A 21,865-nucleotide genomic window follows, 5' to 3' on the forward strand; every position below is an offset into this window, starting at 1 on the left:
GCTGCAAGCTTTTCCCCTTCCGTGGACTGCATTCACACATTGTTCGGTCCCGCTGGGGCCGGAGCTCTCCTTCCTTGCTCCTTTTCCTTGGCACTCTTTCCACAGGCCCTGTGTGGTCTGGGCTCTACCGAGAGGTCCCCAAGGAGAGCTGGCGTGTCAGTCAGCCAAGAAGCAAGCAGGCAGGCAATGCCAGCATGCAGGTGGCGGGGCTGGCAGGGGAGCCGGCAGGCGGGCCAGACACCCGGAGCCGGGGAACTGTAATGTTCAGGGAATTTCAATTGGCATTGCTGTCCCGTTCCAGCCAACTGGCTAACGGTGCCGAGTTTGAATCAGTGACCCGCCTCCTGGTCCCTCCTCCTTAGCTGACCTCTCTCCCTCCCTCCCTTTTTCCCTCCCTCGGTGGCCCTCCAGGAGGCGGGAGGCGCCCGCTGTCGAGGCAGCTGAGCTCTGGCAACCGCTGCTCTCCGCCTCTCCCCTCGCGGGGCCGGCTCATGGAGCGCAGGGCCCGGGCTGGCTCTCACCGAGCCCCGGGCCTCTTTTAGCCTTGTCCCCAGAGAGGGAGGAGCCGGTGCCCGGCACAGCCCTGCCGGCCCTAGCAGCTCCCCACGCGCCACCATGCCTCTGCTGGACGTCTTCTGGTCTTGCTTCAGGAAGGTGAAGGTAAGTGACTGGCCAGCCCCAGCCCATCCCGCTGCTCAGGGGGGAAGGAGGCAAATGTGGACCACTGCGCATCAGCTGGGAAAACGGATCAGACGGGCTTCTGAGACTACCTGAGGCTCTCAGAGTTAGAAAGTCTTGGGTTCAAGTCTCGCCTTTGTCACTTAACCAGTTCTGTGACCTTCTGTTGCATCCCCATACAAACAAGTCTGCTAGTTGGCTCTTTTTCATAAAACTCGCCTCTGTTGCTTCCTGGATCTTTCCACAAAGGCAAGATACTTAACCTCTCTGAACCTCAGTTTCCTCTCAGCTTTAGAATGAGGACCATAGTAACACCAACCTTACGGGGTGATGAGGTTGGTGTCATTGTTTACATAGCAAATGTATGCAAATCCAGGAGATAATGTGTGTAAGCTTCCTAGCAGGATGCCTGGTGTGGAGCATCCACACAAACGATGGTGTCTATTATTATTATTATTATTAATTTCTATCCACATATATAAAAGCACATACTCTGTGCTAGGCACCATTGGAGCTACACAAAGATAAAAAAGGGCTGGACACAGTGGCTCACGTCTGTAATCCCAGCATTCTGGGAGGCCGAGGTGGGAGGATCACTTGAGGCCAGGGGTTCAAGACCAGCTTAGGCAACATAAGGAGACCCCCATCTCCATTTTTTAAAAGAAGACAAAGAAGGACATGACTTTTGTCCTTAAAGAGAATATAAGAAAAGTGACAAATATTTACCAGGTACCTACTATATACCAGACATTGTGCTAAATAGTCAGTCTGTCAGTAAGTCCTCAAAGAGAATATAAGAAAAGTGACAAATATTTACCAGGCACCTACTATATGCCAGACATTGTGCTAAATAGTCAGTTTGTCAGTAAATATTTGTTGAGTGTCTACTATATCCTGGCCATGGGGGATACATGAGCACAGCCGAACCCACAAGTGTGTGTAAAGCATGATTCCACTCTCAAGAACCAAGAAACTAATATTTATTTAGTATCCACTATGTACCAGACTTAGGCACTTCTAATTCATTCATGTGGCAGTGATCTTCAGCACAACCCGTTGTTTTCCTGCTTTTATAGATAGGGAAAGGACACTGTGAATAGTTAAGAAATATTTACAAGGTTGCTCAGATATGACTGGCAGAGCTGGGATCTGAGCTCCTAAGTCCATGCCTTTCTTGACACTGTGTGGTTTCCCACAGTCCAACCCAGCAGGAAGACTTTCAAACGACTAGCCTGACTGTAAGACAGGATGAAAGAATGCTGGGACCTTTGGGAAGGAAAGATCCATTCCACCGGGAGGGACTTGGAGAGGTTTCACAGGAGGTCACATTTGGGCTGAGCCTGAGGCTTAAAGGAAGAGAAGAGTTTGTCAGTCCAAAAGTGGGGGAAGGGCATTCCAGGCATGCCTGGCAAAGGGAACTTCGTGAGCTAGAGTTTGGAGGCAGTCAAATGGTAGTGGGCTGGGGGAAGGGCTTCTTTTGTGATGTGGCTCAAATGTAGGGTTAGAGGGGATAGGAGCTTGAGAAAGGGAAGCAGAGACTACTTCCCAAAGGGTTTGGAATTGATCTGTGGATTCATGGTCCTCACCTAGTGGGGGTCCTGAATGAGATTTTTCAACCATCTGTGGTGGAATGAGAGAAAAGTAGGGATAATGTCGTGCAGTGTTCATAAAACTAAATTAATTCAACTCAAAGGACTATTCTTTATTTGGAGACTGTTGTGTCCTTCCTGTGGGGGTGGGGATTCAAATGATCTTTCTCCTACAAAATATGAGTGACAAATTTTTTAAATGTCTGCCCTCAGCAAAATTACAAAGTTTGCGACATGCTGATTGTTTCCCTATTTATTTATTTAAGAACGTTTTCCTCATCCACGAAATCTGAAAGTCTGGTGACTACTGTTTTGGGGAATAAGGGGTGATTTCAGTATAATAGGGATATAATTAAGTGGACGGTTTTAGAAAAAGCACTCCAGCAGTAGTGGGCAGGAATGGTGTGGAAGGGCCCAAGTGGAGATGCAGAGGCCAAGAAGGAGGCAGCTGCAGTGGAAATGAGGATGGGAGAGGAAGAAATGATGGAGAGCTGGATGGAACGATAACGACGAGGGAAGGGAAAATTAAAGTGCCTTTGAGGTTTGACGCCCGAGAGGCATCTCTGTCCCCTACCCCGGTTAACTGTTCTAGGTGCTTGGCGTGGATTTAAATCTCTTTGCATTCATTACCCCAACTTCTCAGATGCTCAGAAAACATGTCCTAATCCCTGTCAGCCTCTTAGAAACTGTTGGGCTAGGTTAAGCGCGGTGGCTCATGCCTATAATTCTAGCATTTTGGGAGGCCAATGCGAGAGGATTGATTGAGGCCAGGAGTTCCAGACCAGCCTGGGCAATATAGTGAGACCCTTTATGAAAAATAAAAAAAATTTGCTGGGCATGGTGATGCATGATGGACACCTATAGTCCCAGTTACTTAGAAGACTGAATTGGGAGGATTGCTTTAGCCCAGGAGTTCAAGGCTGCAGTGTGCTATGATTGCACCACTCCAGCCTGGACTACAGAGCGAGATCCTATAGGAGGAGGAGGAGGAGAAGAAAAAGGAGGAGGAGGAGGAGGAGGAGGAGGAGGAGGAGCGGGAGGAGGAAGAGGAATAGTAATTATAGGTATGATGTCACGCCTGTTATCACAGCACTTTGGGATGCCGAGGCAGGTGGATCACTTGAGTCCAGGAATTCAAGATCAGCCTGGGCAGCATAGTAAGACTGTGTCTCTAGAAAAAAAAAATTAAAATTAGTCAGGCATGGTGATGCATGCCTGTTTTCTCAGCTACTTGTGGGGCTGAGGCAGGAGGATGGCTGCAGTGAGCCATGATCGCACCACTGCACTCCAACCTGGCCATCAGACTAAGACTATGTCTCAAACAAAACAAAACAAAACAAAACAAAACTCGTGAGCTAGGAAGGCCCCAAGAGAAGGTTGAGGATCTCTATCACGGGTCCCAGATGTTTGCACACATTCACTTATGTGTGTGTCCACAGAGGACATACACGTGCATTTGTGCACATTCAACCCCACACACATATGCACAGGCACACCATTCAAGTGTGCATACACACGTACACACATAGAGATGAACACACATATACCCTGGCACAAACAGGCAAATGCACATGTACACACAGACAGTGCACATTCCTAGCATGATGTAGACTCACACACATATGCATGCATGCATATACAGAGGTAAGCACACAGGCACATCAGATACATACCCTCCTACGCACAAACATGAGGGACACACAGAGACACAGCCAGGCACATCTCCAAAAAGCCTGTAGACATACAAAAGCATGCACACTGCGTGAAGGCCCACGTGCATGCACATGCATACACACAGGTCTGTGGTTGCGCATGTCCTTGGCAGATGTGAATCAACACACGGCTGGATCTCAGGGCTAAGAGGCAGCCTGCCAGATCCACACACTTGGACTGCGTGCTCCCTTTTCCAATGCTGCTGCTTCGAGGCCCCAGTCAGAAAATCAGGCTCTCTGGGCTCAGGAGCTCAGTCAAGGGCACGGGCTGCTGTGAGCCACCCTCCCTCTCTGAGCCAGGCCCCCTGACTGCGGGAGACTGAGGGGTTTGAGGGGTGGGGAATGGCTGGGACAGATCCTGTCAGAGCTGAAAGGGCCCTCTCAGATCATCTTATTCAAACTTCTCATGGTCCTGATAGGGAAACCGAGACCCTTCCCTCCCCCACCATATGGAGCCCTCCATCAGCTAAAGAGGTATGAGGTGGGGTGAAGCAGACAAACTTGGGTTTCAATTCCACCCCACACCCACAGGCACACATACTAGCTGTGTGCCTTTGAGCAAGTCTTCTCCGAGCCTCAATTTCCTTGTTTGCAGAATGACACTAATCAGTGCCTGCCTCACAGAAATGCCACGAACATTTGGTGGGTGGGTTAAGTATTTTTTTTTACCGAGTCTCGCTCTGTTGCCCAGGCTGGAGTGCAGTGTCTGCTCATTGCAACCTCCACCTCCCGGGTTCAAGCGATTCTCCTGCCTCAACCTCCTGAGTAGCTGGAATTACAGGCGCCCGCCACCACGCCCAGCTAATTTTTTTTTTTTTTTTTTTTTGTATTTTTAGTAGAGATGGAGTTTCACCGTGTTGGCCAGGCTGGTCTCGAGCTTCTAACCCCAAGTGATCAGCCCGCCTTGGCTTCCCAAAGTGCTGGAATTACAGGTGTAAGTCACCACGCTTGGCAAGGTTGTCTTTAAAGTGCCTGACATGGAGTAGGTGGTCAACACACATGATTTGTTGGAAGCAGCTTCCGAAACTGTGTACTGGAGGCACCACAGCAAAGAATGAGGGTTATTCCATATTTGAAAATTCCAGGGTTAGGGTCTCAGGTCCCGTCTGCTCCTTTGTCACAACTCCTCAGCCCTCTACTTTGACTCTGCCTGGGTCTAGGAACAGAAGTGATCCATTTGGGAGATGAAGGCTGACACCCCAGAAGCCAGGGATGGTGGGAAGGTGGCAAGAGGCCAGGTCAGGGCTCAGGATTGCTTTGAGCTGCTCTTGTGTTAGGGGCAGCCAAGGGACAAGACGTTTAAGTGTGAGATGAACCCAGTATAAATAGTCCAATACGTGTTTGCCGTGTCTTCCCTTGGAGGCCAGTCAGGGCCCGGAAGGCATCCATGGCCCCTTGGTACAACCAAGCATGCATATGAGTCAGTTTCTCCCCCGCTCCCCCGCAACACACACCCACACACCCTACACTCCACACACACATGAAACACACACCACACACACACCACAAACACATCACACCACACACACACACCACACTCCCCCCCACACACATCCCACACACCACACACACACCACACACACACCACACCACACACACACCACACCACACACACACCACACACACACCACACATCACACACACACCACACCACCCACACACCACACACACCACACCACACACACACACACCACACACACCACACCACACACACACACCACGCACCACACACCACACACACATCACACACCACACACACACCACCACACACACACACCCCCCACACACCACACACCACACACACCACACCACACACACACCACACACACACCACACACCACACACACACACCACACCACCCACACACCACACACACCACACCACACACACCACACACACATCACACACCACACACCACACACACACCACACACACCACACACACACCACACACCACACACACACCACACACCACACACACACACCATACACCACACACACACACACCACACCACACACCACACACACACCACACCAAACACACACACCACACAAACACCACATCACACACAAACACACACCACACACACCCCACACACACCACAAACACACCACACCACACACCACACACACACACCACAGCACACACACACAACACACAGCACACACACACACCACACCACACACACACACCACACCACACACACACACCCCACACACCACACACACACACCATACACACCACACACACACCCCCACACACACACCCCCACACACACACCCCCAAACACACACCACACCACACACACACACCCCCCACACACACCACATCACACACACCCCACACCCCACACACACCCCACACCCCACACACACACACCCCCCACACCCCACACACACACCATACACACCACACACACCACACACACACCACACCACACACACCACACACACACCATACCACACACACACACCACACGCCACACACACCACACACCACACATACCACAAACACACACACCGCATACACACACACACACCACATACATACAGAACCATTTCTTTGATGTATCCTTTTGCCCCCTTCCAGCACTTAGCATGGTGTTATGCACATAAGGGGTGCCTGGAACACAAATCCTCCCTCGTGTTACTCGGCTTCAGGTGGGCATATCAGGTCCTAGAGGGCACTGGCTTGGGAGGTGGGAAATCTGCCTGGAGCGCCATCTCAACCATAACCTCTGGATGACCTTGAGAGGGTCAATTCTCTCTCCTGTCCCTCAGTTCCCTCCTCTTATAGGTAGATAATCACACAATATCAGAGACGAAAAGGCCCTTGGAGGTCATCTATTCCTCTTTCTCTGTTCCTCTCTCCAAACTACCAGTGAGGAAACTGAGGCCCAGAGAGGGGAGAGATGTGGCCAAGATCTCAGAGGGCATCAGGACACAGCATGATTCCAATGTGGTCTGTGTAATACACCATAATCTCCCTACTTGTTCTGTGGCAAAATCCAAACACAACTTGTCTCTGGTAAAATCTAAAAGCAGTACTGGGGGGATGTCTCTACACATGCCACACACACATGCATACATGCACGTATGTGTTAACAACCCTGCCGCACCTACCCACAAGGCTTCTATGGGAGTTAAAGCAAATCATGGACAGACAGTCGTGTGGAGTGGGAAGGCTCATAGAGGTGAACCTCCCAGTTGTGGGCCAACATGGGATCCCATGCTTTTCCCTAGGCACCATACTCACATACTTAGGTCACGCACATGAGTGTGTATGTGCACAAGGGCTTTCCTGAGCTCGCCCAGGCACACATTCTCAACCACCATCTCCTGTGAATGCTCTCATCCAAGTATGCATGAGACTTCCATGTGGCTGCTCTTATACCTGGTTTCCCAGCCACCTGTTCATATGGGTGTGAGGTTTCACACCCCCTGTGCAGGCTCACATTCATACACACACACACACAGACACACACACACTCGCAAGTGAGGTGAGCATGCATCCTCCTTATGTGCGCTTGCCCACACCCCAGCCCCTCTCTGCCCCCAGGCCAGCTCTCAGCTTCCCAATCTGCCTAGGAGCAGCCTGGCAGGATATGGGGTGAACGTGTGACGATGATAGGGTGATTCAGCAATTTCACTCCCAGCCTCCAGGATGTCTCTCCTTTTTCATTCCTTTGCCCTTGTCATCCCAAGTAAGTCCAATTTGCCACATGCGGTGTGTATTTGTTGTGGAATGGGCAGGGGGAGTATAGAGAATTCAGGGGTGCACATGAATGTATACAAACTCCTGGGGCTGGAAAGGGACCTCAGAGACTCCTCGATGCCATCACTACAGAGTCGCCTCTATCACATCTTACCAAAAGAATGGCCAGACACTTGCACACCTCCAGTGATGTGGAGCTCACCACTTCCTCAGGTAGTCTCTTTTATCTCAGGACACTATTGCAGATCCCTTCATCAGTCTGATGTGTGTGTGTGTGTGTGTGTGTGTGTGTCTGTCTGTGAATGGAAGTAGTAATGTACACGTGCACATATGAGACAGTATATACAGCCAGCCACGTCTTAATTACTTGTTCCAAAGAAATAAATTATGACATAAGACTTTCAGGTCATGGTAAAACCACTTAGGGGGGAAAGGCAAGGGCCTATACTCCACAGAAAGAAGGTTCACTCGCAGGGCCCTCTCTGCAGAGTTCCACAGCCCACTCAAATAACGTGTCAGCTGGGTGATAGGTATTGGCCCCCTACGTGTGTGAAAAATTCAGACTGTGGATTGTCCCTGACATGGTTAATTGTAAGACGCCTAGATGCTGGACATATGCTGTGTATCTTTGAGGTACAGGCCCATGGGCTAGAGCAAAATGATAGGTTGTGGTAAGGTTATTGGCATAGATGGAACTCAAGAGAGTTGTGAGGTGGCTTCTGGGTGATCTAGGAAGCTTTCTGGGAGCAGTTTTTGGGACCAGAGTAGAAGGCAGCTTAGTGTTGCCAAAGGAGCACTGGACACAGAGTGAGACTGACCTGGATATTACGTCCACCTCTGCCACATCTAGGCTGAGTGCTCCTGGGCCCGTCACCTCTCCTCAGTGGATAAGACTTAATGGAGTTGTCAGCGAGATGATGTCTGTAAAAGCCTGTTACAAGGTAGATACTCCATTGAATCTGAATCTGAAGGGATGATCTTTGGAAGAAAAGGGCAAGGAGTGTTTTCAAGGCAGAGTGAGGTTGGAGACATGTGAGGGAAGAGTCATAGATCCAAGGGACTTGTCCTGAGTGGAGGTGTTCGGAGTGAATGGAAATGGGAAGAGGAGGAAGAACAAGAGACTTTGAAATTTGTGTGTGGGAGTTTGAACTTCATGTTCTTGATGCAGTGAAAAGACCAAAACATCTACATGGAGTCAAGCCCTTCACCTATCTGAGCCACAACTTGCTAGCTGTGTTGACCATGAGAAAGTTACTTCGCCTTTCTCAAAAGAAGACATTTATGCAGTCAACAGACACATGAAAAAATACTCATCATCACTGGCCATCAGAGAAATGCAAATCAAAACCACAATGAGATACCATCTCACACCAGTTAGAATGGCGATCATTAAAAAGTCAGGAAACAACATCAGGAGAGGATGTGGAGAAATAGGAACACTTTTACACTGTTGGTGGGACTGTAAACTAGTTCAGCCATTGTGGAAGACAGTGTGGCGATTCCTCAAGGATCTAGAACTAGAAATACCATTTGACCCAGCCATCCCATTACTGAGTATATACCCAAAGGATTATAAATCATGCTGCTAATAAAGACACATGCACACGTATGTTTATTGTGGCACTATTCACAATAGCAAAGACTTGGAACCAACCCAAATGTCCATCAATGATAGACTGGATTAAGACAATGTGGCACATATACACCATGGAATATTATGCAGCCATAAAAAAGGATGAGTTCATGTCCTTTGTAGGGACATGAATGAAGCTGGAAACCTTGAGATAGCAAACTATCTCAAGGACAAAAAACCAAGCACCGCATGTTCTCACTCATAGGTGGGAATTGAACAATGAGAACACTTGGACACAGGAAGGGGAACATCACAGACTGGGGCCTGTTGTGGGGTGGGAGTAGGTGGGAGGGATAGCATTAGGAGATATATCTAATGTAAATGACGAGTTAATGGGTGCAGCACACCAACATGGCACATGTATACATATGTAACAAACCTGCACATTGTGCACATGTACCCTAGAACTTAAAAGTATAATTAAAAAAGAAAAAAGTTACTTCACCTTTCTGAGACTTAGTTTCTTGCTCCATAAAATGTAGATAATAGTACCCACCTTACATGGTTATTCTAAAGCTTAAATGAGTTAATATGTATAAAGCTCTTAAAAAAGGGGCACATAGTAAGCATTGCTCATTTTTATTATTTGTACACTGGGGAGAATGATAACTCCTACCTTATAGGGCTGTAGTAAGGATCAAATGAGATAATGATCCCAAAGCCTGTTGAGATGTTTATTTGTTGTTATCTTGGACGAAATGTGGGAGGGTTTCCTTAGGCTGAGAATAGCCTTAAGTAATTCATTCTTTCACTAGTTCAACCAAGCAATATTTATTCAGGGCCTACTATGTGCCAGACACTGTGTTAGGCCTTGAGGAGATAGGTAATGGTGATCAAAACTGCTGTAGGTCCTCATCTCATGCAGCTTACTGTCTAGTGGATACAAAATGAGTTTTTCACATTCAACCCCAAAGTGCCCTGTTGGTGGGCATGATTGATTTAGTCCAGAAAATTTCAGTGTATGAAACTGTTCAATGCGTTAACAGTTTTAGTTAATCTAGAACCTGTGATTGGCGATCCCACCTAGTCCTTAAGGCAAAGGGATAGCCATGCTGAAGTCTGAGTAATTCCTGCAACAGCAAACTCTGGAACAATCTTAGGCTCAGCCTGGAAATGGGGATGGGGACCCCTCTGCCAAATTTGCCTGATCTGAAGCTCCTAACCCTTGCCCCATCAGCACAACTGGTGTGATTTACTCGAGTCATGTGAGATTGGATAATATTTGCTCTCGGGGGTGGAAGAGATGGGGGCGAGCATTGGGAAGGTGAGATGGGGAGTAGGAAGCAAGGCTTCAACTCTGACTTAAGTCTCTTCAGATACAGATTCTTACTTTGCTTTTAGCTTCTTTGATGCCAAAAGGTGTACAAGTGGGAGGTCCCGGCGGGGTGGAGGATATACTTCCTATGGCTATGGTGGAGGTTGGGGGAGGCAAAAATGAGGGGAAGAGGCTGCAGATTGGCAATACCAGACTTCTCTTTTACCCCCAAAGACTAGAGAAAGTTAGAACTAATACTAGCTAATATTTGCACTTGATCTTAGCCAAGAGGTCGGGAAGTGATACTAGCTAATATTTGTAGCGCACATACTATGTGGTGTACACTGTTCCAAACCCTCCACATATATTAACTCATTTCATCATCACAATAATCCTGCAAGGCAAGCTAACATTGTCATCATCCTCATTTTACTGAAACACAGAAAGGTTTAGAAATTTATCCAAGATTACACAGCTATTAAGTGGTGAATTGGGGATTTTTAACCCAGGTAATCTAGTTCCAAAGTCCACTATGTTCATGTAATCTGTGCTTCGTTTCTCCACCTATAAAATGAGGAGGCTGGATTGGTTTTTCTCTGAGTCTTTCCAGCTCTGACAGTCTCATTATATTTCACATATACTTCTATGATCTTCCAGGCCAAATGAAAAAAAAATGCTGCTCCCAAATGTCAGTGATTTCCACTAAAGTCCCTCGGGAGGAGAGTGGGGAGCCCAGGCTCAGGGAAAAGAGCCGACACTGGAGCTTGGTCTTCCCAGCAGCCTCTAGGGCCTGAGAACAGCTGGGGACCTGGGAAACTCTGGGAGCCAGGGCCTGGCCTGCATTTCCAAGTCACTTGTAACAATAACAAGGAGCAGCAGCCAGGCAGCCTCTGCTGGGATTTGGGGTCAGAGGTTTCACAGTGGGTGGAGGAACAGAGCTCCTCAACTCCATCCCTCTGGGCAGCCCTTGACTTGCTGCTGCTGCTGCTCTCAGGGCCCTTAGAGTCCAGGTCAATCAGCAGTTCCAAGGCTGAGGCTGCCAAGGGGCAGGGGAAAGGAAGTACTGCACTTGGGGAATGGGAGTTGAGGCCCTGGAAATGGATGTAGGCTGACTTTCCCTGGCCCTTTCCTCTACCTTGGGTTGATTGCCTTCTGGGAGCTGGAGAGAAGAATGTAGTATGATGGTATAATGTCATAGATGGAAATAGGACACTGATCTAACAGCCCAGGTTCTGCTTCCTCTTCTCTAAGCCTCAGTTTCCTTACCTACAACATGGGGAGAATATTCCCCACTTCATAATTGATTGTGATGATGACCTATGTGAAAAGGCCTGCCACACAATGGGTGCTCAGTAAATATGGGTTGAATGTAAAGATAGTTGATTGATTGCTCTAGGTGACCCTGGGCCCATAGCTTGGACCCCGTTTTTTCATCTATAAAATGAGGAAAAATTTTTACCTGCCATTCCCTTCATTCCCTGGCTGAGGAGAGCCTAGAATTGGGGACATCCTGTGGAAGTGAAAGGACAGTAGAAAACACAGATGCGACTACCCTCAGGGTCAGGAAGTGGGTTGTTTAGGCAATTTCCTCATTCCTTCTATTCCCGCCCCTGCTCCCACCCCTGGTCAGACTAGTTTAGAGTCTGGAAAAGAAGCTCCATCCCACACTGGAATCCCCGTGTCTCTCTCCTCCAGCCCCTTCCTACACTCACCCTTATAGGGCGCCTTTCCTGGAAAGACTCCGAAGTTCTGGGCAGGAAGGAGGGTCCCTGTTGGCTGGTGAGAAAGTCAAGTCTTTGGGATATTACATTCCTGAGATTATCCAGAGAACCCCTGGGGGTTGCAGCTGCTGCTGACTCTCCTCCCTGGCCCTACTCTTGGCCTGCTGTGGACGTGAGGACAGTAGGGCCCAAGGCAGGAGAAAGATTGGGGGAAAGGCTCAAAGGCAAAGAGTCAGGCCTGGAGCAGCCCTGCAGGCCAGGTGAGGAGTCAGGATGGGGCAGGAGGAAAGGATGTCCTGGCAGCACTGGCAGGAAGGAATTAAGGGAAAAGCATCCAAGGGAGTAGGAATTTTTGCCAAGGGGAGACTTATAAAACCATCAGCATTCCTGAGGCTATAGATTGGGGGCCCTTTTCGGGGGTGGATGAGTAGGTATTAGATCACAGTCATCCTGGTGGGTAGAGATGGAAAGTCAGGCTTTCTGAGAGGCCTTCTGTGAGACCCACATACTCCAAGCCAGTGTGGGACAGTTGCACCCTCGGGGGGAGACAGAGGGGAGGTAGGTGCTCTGGGGGTTCCTCAGGAGGCTGTCCCAGACTCTGAGTTCTATAAAAGCCTTCTAGAATTTATTGCTTCCATTGCTCTTTCCCAGCTGGGATTGTTCCTCATCCTCTTCTTTGTGATAGAAGACTAAGAATTGTCAGGCACCCACCTCTCATTAGGTAACAAGTCTGAAGCCCAGCAAAGAATTGGTCAAAAGTACAGGGTCAAGCACAGAATGCCTGTGTCAGTCAGTCCTTCTTGAAACCAGCTCTCCTCTGCCCTTTTCAGGGACAAGATTGGCATCCTCCAGGGCTGTAGCACCCCATCCCCAGCAGACATCACATCCTGAACATGAGCATATGTCCCCAGGTCATTGACATGGGGTTTAAAAGTGGCACCTTGACACCAGTACTCCAACTTAGGACCTGGTGGCAGGCTCAGTTGAGCTTCAGCCCACATACCATCCTCCATCTCTACTCAGCTGTCTCTGAACTGTGAGCTGCTTTAAGAAACCAGCCTGTGTCTAATCGACCCCTGTGTCCTGCGACAACCTAGCTCAACACAGCCCCTATTCTAGGCCTAGCCTAGAGAAAGTTTGCCAAGTGCATAGAACACACATGCACTCTCGTGCAGGTACAAGTGGCCAAAGCCGCTGCACCCACCTTCCAGCTGAGAGACCCCAAGAGAGAGGAGTCAGCTCCAGAGGGCTCATGAGAGCCTGCTTTCCACAGTGGCCATGGTCTGTGCTGGCAAAACTCAGGATAGGCCTGGGGGCGGTGAGAGCCCACTCTGGAAGAAGGGAGGGCCAAGCTGTGAATAGGGCTCTGTGTGGCCCGGCTGAGAAGGCTGGGGGAGGCTGGAATGTGAAGAACGTGCTCTTATGACTGTGGCCCTAGGCCTGGGTCTATGGCACAGGACTGGCTAGGAGTGAGGGGTGGGGGTGTTGGAGGTGGTTAGGGAAGGAAGGGAGAGGTGGGGCAGAGAAACCAGGCAAGGCAAGGACAAAAAGTCTCGCCAGACATCTCCTCAGATACCAGGGCAAGGGCTGGTCCTACAGCCTGGAGGCTGAACGAAGAGGATGCTGGGGAGAGTGAGCTCCATCCCAGCCACTTGTGGCTGAGGATGGCCCGGTTCTGGACAAAGCTTGTCCATAGCCTTTGCAGCTTGTCTCCAAACTACACCTCTCAGACCTCCCTACTTCTCACCCAGCAACCATCTTTCTGTTTTTATCCTCCTTTTGGCTCTGGCTTTCTCATTTGCACTCTTTCAACGTGTTTCCCTTTTCTCTGAAAAAACTCATGATCTGCCTTTTATTTTTGCCTGGCAACTGTATCTCCCACTATACTGAGAGCTCCTCCAGGGCAGGAATCACATCTGCTTTTGTTCATGTTTTCATCTGCAGGTCTACCCCAGTGCCTAGTGGACTGCTCAGAGCAGATGCTCCACAGACCTTTTTGAATCCAACAGGTCTAAGGGGAAATTCATTACAACAGGAAGATTTCCCCCCGTATACCCCCAAATCACTTTTTCCTCTGTTCCTGACTTCAGTTAATAGCACCACCATCCACCCAGTTGCCAGGCCAGAAACATTGGGGTTATCCTTGACTCCTCTCTTATCCTCCCACATCCTATCATTTACTTTGGTTCTACCATGTAAATTGTCTATATATTGGTCCCCTTCTTCCTATCCTAAAGACCACTGCCCAACCCAGAACCTTACCACTAACTCTGGTTTCCCTTTCTTTTTCCTTTTTTCTTTCCTTTTCTTTCTTTCTTTCTCTTTCCCTTCCTTCCTTCCTTCCGTCTTTCTTTTTCTTTCTTTCTCTTTCCTTCTTTTCTTTCTTTCTTTCTTTCTTTTTCTTTCTTTCTTTCTTTCTTTCTTTTTCTTTCTTTCTTTCTTTCTTTTCCTTCCTTCCTTCCTTCCTTCCTTCCTTCCTTTTTTTTTCGGAGTTTCACTCTTGTTGCCCAGGCTGGAGTGCCATGGTGTGATCTCAGCTCACTGCAACCTCCGCCTCCCAGGTTCAAGTGATTCTCCTGCCTCAGCCTCCTGAGTAGCTGGGATTGCAGGCATGTGCCACCATGCCCAGCTAATTTTTTGTATTTTTAGTAGAGACGGGGTTTTTCTATGTTGGTCAGGCTGGTCTCGAACTCCCAACCTCAGGTGATCCACCCGCCTTGGCCTCCCAAAGTGCTGGGAGGCCACTGTGCTGGGCCTCTGGTCTCCCTTTCTCTAGTTTTGCCTAAGCCCCCCATTCCCAATCAATCCTTCACTCAACAGTTAGAGTAACATTCTGAAACATAAATCTGACTACGTTACCTCTCTGTTTAGGCCCCTTCAATGGCTCTCCATTGGGCTCTAGATAAAGTCTCAAGTTCTTCAGATGACCTGTAAGGCTCTTCGTGATCTGGCCCCTAACCTGCTGCTGCAGATTCATTTCCTACTCTCTGTCTGGCACTCTGCTCTCCAGCTAGACCAAGGTCCTAAATGTGACAGTTCTGGGAAATGAGATGAACTGACGGGTGGGACAAACCACAGGCTTTGGTACATCCTCATCCTTTTCTAGTCTCTCCCTTCTACCTGCCAGGCTCTTTGCCCCCTTGTCTTCTTGATGAACAACTGATTAGCTTTCAAGACCTGTTCTAAACACTACTTCCTTCATGAGGGTCCTATGACAATGTGTCCCCACTCCCAGCAACAAATTACTCCTTCTGCTCAGTTCCACAAGGCTTTATACTTTCCAATAGCACTCACATTGAATTGTGATGATTTGTGCATGTAATCGACTCCCCCTCTGAGCTGAGAGTTCATCAAGGGCAGGTAATATGTCTGATCTATATGAATCCCTGAGTACCTAGCACAGGACTTAGCTTTGAGGAGGTACCTAATGAATGAGTGAATAAATAAAGGAATATATGAATGAATGACCCACTGGATGAGAAGATTGTCACCACTAATCCTGGTCTTCTTCTAGAGTGGCTGTCTTTATAACTGTTGGATTCTTGGCCTCTGGGTTCAGAACCTCCAAATCAGAGGGATATGTTCTACAACAAGGAAACAAAAAAGGCCTTCACTTTGTAGCAGAAATCTTTGATGCAAAAGTTCATATGGATCTTCCCCTGTAAGTCTTTCAGCTACTAAAATAGCATCAAGATTAAGGTCAAAAGCAGAGTGGGACTCATGGGCCTGATCCAATCCAGGTTATTCTGGACCTCAGAGAGAAAAAAATAGAGTGCCATAAAATTGGGAGCCCTATTGATCTCAAGCATAGACTTGGTTCTGACGTTTACCTTGACCTTGAGCAAATCATCTCACTTCTGTGCCCCATTTGCCTTATGTGTCACATGAAGATAATAAAATCTACCATGCAGGATGGTTGTAATGGCCAAAGAAGGTCACTCATTTGCAACCTATAAATCCCTAAATTTAAGGCCTAGTTATCTCCTGAACTATCTGTAATTCTGTTAAAACTATGATGGGTTGGGCTGGTAGGGTAGGGGAGTAGGAGATTTAATATGACTAGAGCATAGAGTACAGTCTGTCCCACCCATCAGTTCATCTCTTAATTTCCAAGAACTGTCACATTTAAGACCTCACAGGGGCCTGCTTTGTCCTTCTCTTCTGCTCTCTCACCCTTTCTCATTCTTCTTTCCTCCCCCTTTGTCTACACTGAGAATTATATTGACTTGCTTAATCACAGTTCCACTTTGTAGCTTTGTAGCAAACTTTCATATCTGTCGCTATTGGTCTTTCTCCTCTGGTCATGCCGATCTCATTCTAGAACTTTTTATCTCCTTCACACCAACATCCCTCGAGGGTCCTGCCAGTGAACACTCGGGAGGACATCCCCCATCCCTCCTCTCTCCTGTGGCCAATTGTGGGCTACGAGGGTGGATCAGACCTTTAGTCATTTTAGGGTAATCTAAGGCTGAGACAAATCTCTTAGGATTAGGAAGCATTGTGGTCAAGTGTCTGCACCTGGTATGGCAGACATTGTGCAGAGGGTAAGAGATAGACACATACTATGGCAACTATTTTCCTGATAACCACTTGGTTGGTTTAGAGGCTGGCTGTGTAAAAGGAGAGCAGGCAAGAAGACCCTTCTACCTCTGAGAAGTCCCCTTCTTTCCTTCCTTCTTTCTTTTCTCTCCTCCTTAACTATTGAATGAATGTCTCTACAACTACCATTTTAGCCCAAGCCACTGACATTGTTTGCCTGAACTGCTGCAAAAGCCTCCTAACAGATCTCCCCACTTCCACTCTGGGTCTACAATCCATTTCCTACCCAGCAGCCAGAGTGACCTTTTGAAGGTAGAAATCAGGTCTTGTCATTCTCCTGCTCTGTATCCACCAATGGCTGCCTACTGTAATTTGAATCAAAGTCCAAATCCTTACCCTGGCCTTCAAAGCCTCTCATAATTTGGCCTTCATTTCTCTCTTCGCCATCCACCTGAAATGCTCTTCACCTAGCTCTTCACATTGCTGACAACTTCTTGCCATCTGGGTCTCTGCTCAAAGTTCAGCTCTTTAGAGAGACCCCTCGGGCCACCTCTCTATTCCCCCTACTCAATCACTCTCTACCTCATCCTGTCTTGAAAAGTTTCTCCTTCTTGGTTCTTAGTGATGCCTGAAATTTCCTGATTTCTTTGTTTACTTATTTATTGTTTGTCTCTTCCTACTAAGAGTTCAGCTGCATAAGGATTTCATCTGTCTAGATCACTGCTATATCCTTAGCATCTAGCATAGTGCTCTGAAGAGCACTGGTACTGTATAAATATTTGTTGAATGCATGAATTTATAGAGTGCTTAATCATTTTAAAAAGTGCCTTTATGTATGTTAATTTGTCACAAAGCCTGTGAAGTCGGGATTATTGCTCTCCTAGTCTGATGAATGCAGACGCTGAAGCTAAAGAGGTTATGAGTGATGTTCAATGTCACATAATCGGTAAGCAGGGGAAGGTGGCCCTGAACTTGGGCTCTCCAATTCTGAATACTGCCCTTGCCACCAACACATCCTGTTTCTAGCCTTGTTGATGCTATACCAAGGATGGTATGTGCCAAGCAAATGTTGACTTATTCTTTAATAATCTTTCTTATCAGGCCTCGGAACAGTACTGTGAGCTGTGGCAGAGTGTCTCCAATCCCCTGACCTGGGGGCCTTCTCCATTCAGGGAGAGTGAAGTGAACCAGCAGGATCAGCCATGGGGTAGCAGAAAGTACAGTTGTATGGAGTGGGCAGCCAGGAGTCTGGGTCTGGGCTCCACTTTGCTCCTTACTTCATTTTCCTTTTCTTTGGACCTCCGTGTGTCTTTCTGTAAAATGGGTAGATCGAACTTGCTAACTTTAAGATCCCTTTCAGTTCGGATATTGCATCTCTGCAATGCCTTGACTTCTTTTCTGTTTCTTTTGCAGTGCTTCCCATTGCTGCAGGTGAAGAAGAATGCTGGTAAGTACACGAGGTGGGCATTGCAAGTGGCATACAAAAAGACTGAGCTTCTCAGTAGTCCTCATGGGGCAGCTGATCAGGTCCCTGGGCAGCAGAGCCAACGGCCGAGATGCAAAAGCCGGAGACATCGTCTCTGTCTCCCTCCACTGGGCATTTGCTGTCCTCCTCGGGCCCTGCTTTTTGCCTCACGTGCAGAGCCTCTTTATTTCTCAGCTGGAGGTTTTGCTCTTGTCAGAGAGCCAGGGGAGGACTTCTCTCCAGAGCTTTCAGCAAGTGGCAGCCACCCATATACTTCTCTTGTTCTCAAATGCCTTCTTTCCACTGGGAAGTGTATTAGGGGTGGGAGATGCCTTAGGAGAGAAAACAGGTAAGTGGAGGGTAAAGGAAGGAGACTTGGAATTTGGGGTTCAGTGTCTGTTATATTCCCAGCACTTGCTTTATCTAGAAGGCTTCCAACAGCAGGTAGGCTTTGGAGTTCATTAGACTGAGGGGATATATGTAGCCTTTTCCTTTTGTTCTCTCACAAGTTTCTTTAAGCCCAACTTCCCATCTGCCTGGTGCCTCTGGTGTCCTACTTGGGTGTGGATAAGTGGATGGCATACTGGGAGCAACTACCTTCCGTTGAGAAGGATACAGTTGTCTAGAGAGGGATAACAGCTTTGTGGAGGAAGAGAAAGAAGGCTACTGGCCAGGGAAGAGTTTGGTGCTGGAGCCTGAACTCCTGGTATCAGCTGGGCTTTGCTGAGGTCATCGAGGCCATCCTCCTGGCTCTAGCCTGACTTCAGCCATTCCCATTGGCTCCAATTTTTCATCAGGATGAACTCATGACTTGAATGAGCATAGCTTCTAGGTGACAGTTAGGATTGGGGTTGCCAAAACAGAAAGGCATCAATTAACAAGTGGCATGCTAAGGGCCTGTGCAAGGCATCTTGGGAAGACGTTGGAAGAGACAACCAGAACCCTTACTAATAAGGACCTTCCAAAGTAGTTGGAGCTGGTTTGGGCGAATCACACCAGGATGCAGAGAGAGGATTCTAGTGACTTCCCAAGGACGTTTCCATCTTACGACTCTGAGTTTTTGGGTGGTGGCTGCTACAAAACAAGAACTGATAGGTGAGGGGTTTATTTGCATTGCCATGACAGCAGAGAAGAGAGGATTTATTTTGAAACAGGAACACTGCTTTGATCAGCATACAGCATACACTGCTTCTCCACTTCCCCACCCTGCCTTTCCCCCTCATCATCATTCCAAGGCTTCTTGCTGCACAGTTTCTGCTTTGCAACAGAGACTTCTGGGGGCACAAGGTCTGTGCACTGCCCATACTAGGGGAAGGACACACTTCTCCATTTCAGAGACACCAGCTGCAGAGGCTAAAAGAAACCCCTCGGGCCCTGAAATAGTGACCCCCTTAGATGAACGCACCCACAGCTGCCAAGTTACCTCTTTAAAATATCTGTGCCAGGCAGAGGTGCCAGCACTGAGCTCTGAGAGGGTGGGCACCAAGTGGCTGAGTGGTCTGTGGCTTCCAGAGGAGATAGGACTATCTTTTATGGGGTGGGGTCAGGCAGAGGAGGTTGCCACCTACAAAGTTGAGATGGGACTGGTCTTTCTGCTATTTCTTAGGTTAAAGTTTGAAAATGTCTATTTAAAGGCAAATGGGAACACATTGTCTCAGGCTGATTCAAAAACAATCTGGCATAAATTATGAGTTTATGTGGATGTGGAAATGGTAGCAGCAAGGCACTGGGAATCAAGGCACCTGGATTTTAGCCCAAATTTCATTATAGATTCACTGTGTGAGCCCAGAAAAGTAGCTTCCTCTGTCTGGGCTGGTGTCTACATCTACAAAATGGAGCTTATTGCATAGGACTCTTGTATGGATCACAATAGACAGCGCATTAAAAATGTCAAAGTACTGAACGAATGTGATTGTTTCTGAAATTTAGGTCAGGGAGTGAGCAGAACGCTTTGTCTGTTTTATTATGTATTATTTGAGAAATAGGTAATACCTTCACAGGTTTCAAAATTCAAGAGGTACAAAAATACAAAGTCTCTTCTCACCCCAAGTCCCCAACCACCCAGCAGTCCTCTTAGAGGTGATCAGTGTTAGCAGCTTCTTGGACCTCGATGAGTTTAGAAGGTCTGAATCAAGTGAGCTGTGCTAGATGAGACTGCGATGGGGGCTGGCACTGCCTGACTGGCCTGGGGGTGGGGCTGAGGGGAGCTGCAGAAAGGTTCGTGGAGCAGGAATCTCCGGGCAGGAAATATGGGGTGGTAGAATCAGCATTCTTTTGGGACCCAGTCGTGACTGTGCCACTCATGGTGGAATGATACCAAGTAAGAACCTTCCCCTCTCTGAACCTCAATGTTCTCATCTGGACATTGAGCCTGCCCCATTCTCCTAAGCCATTTCTCCCAAGTGCGACCAGAGCAGAACAGAAGTGGTAGAGGAGAGGACCAGCCAGGGACTTTTTAGTGACAAAAAAGCCAAAATACTGACTCCAGGCTGACAGTTGTATATAATTTCCCTCTTTCTTTCTCTTTCTTTCTTTCTTTTTTTTCTCTCTCTTTCTTTTCTGTCTTTCTTCTTTCTCCTTCTCTTTCTCCTTCCTTCCTACCCTTCCTTCCTTCCTTCCTTCCCTCCCTCCCTCCTCCTCCTTCTTTCTCTTTTTTCTCTTCTCTTTCTTTCTTTCCTTCCTTCCTTCATTCCTTCTTTTTTTTTCTGTGAGACATGGTCTCTGTCACTCAGGCTGAAGTGCAGTGGTGCAGCATAGCTCACTGCAGCCTTAATCTTCTGGGCTTAAGGGATCCTCTCACTTCAGCCTCCTTCCTCAATAGCTGGGACTACAGGAGTGCATTGCCACGCTCAGCTCATCTTCCTTCTATTAGGGTGAATCAAGCAAAGATTTATCTGATACATCATTGCTTTTGTTCTAGTGGTCCCACTGACAGAGGAAAACTTGTAAGGGCTGTCATAGGATCACTTGGTACCACCTTATAGGAGAGCATTAGGAACGTCCAACTGGCTTCAACACATGTGGTGCTGCCCAGGCCCAAGAGAATGACCTGAATTACCTTTGAAGTCCCTGCTATCACAGTCCAAGAAGCCACTAGCACAGTGTTTCCCAAATGTCACTTATTTGTGAACCAACTTCAGAATTTTTGCCATCACACCATCCATGCCATTAAGTACTTAATATTTTTCTTTAAATCAACCTGATTTTAAATAATAACCTCACCCTAAGCCATAATATCTATGAAATTAGGTTTTGAGGCACTAGTTACATTTTTCCTAATATGTAGTAAATTAAATATATATCTATCATGATGCAGATGCCAATGTACCACCCCAAATCATCCTATGCCAACATATATATCAAACACTGAGAAACACAGAGCTAGTGGTAGTAAAACCAGCAGCTCAGGAGGAGGTTCAGGCCTTAGGGACTCACTCCAAGACGTGCTGCATGCTCTCAGGCTCCCAGCATCACTTCATATTTCTTCCAGGCCTACACATCCTGTTGCTTGAGCACAAATTGCTCCTAAGTTGGAAAGGTCCTGGAGCCTAAAAGGAAC

General features: G+C 47.8%; 1 protein-coding gene across 3 annotated transcripts in view; it reads left to right on the top strand.

Moving 5' to 3' along the window:
- Positions 1 to 434: 434 nt before the first annotated feature.
- Positions 435 to 21,865, top strand: part of STARD8 (StAR related lipid transfer domain containing 8) — a 78,040-nt gene continuing 56,609 nt past the window's right edge. For 2 of the 3 annotated variants that reach the window (XM_063659983.1, XM_054472629.2), the window contains exons 1-2: positions 435 to 660; positions 18,255 to 18,288. In XM_063659983.1, the coding sequence (XP_063516053.1) occupies positions 616 to 660; positions 18,255 to 18,288 (79 nt within the window). In that variant the 5' untranslated portion in view covers positions 435 to 615. Of the gene's footprint in view, positions 661 to 17,942; positions 18,049 to 18,254; positions 18,289 to 21,865 lie in introns of all 3 variants that reach the window. The other variant, XM_063659986.1, reaches the window with a different exon arrangement.

The sequence above is a fragment of the Pongo pygmaeus genome, chromosome X (assembly GCF_028885625.2).
Source record: "Pongo pygmaeus isolate AG05252 chromosome X, NHGRI_mPonPyg2-v2.0_pri, whole genome shotgun sequence".
Classification (NCBI taxonomy): Eukaryota; Metazoa; Chordata; class Mammalia; order Primates; family Hominidae; genus Pongo; species Pongo pygmaeus.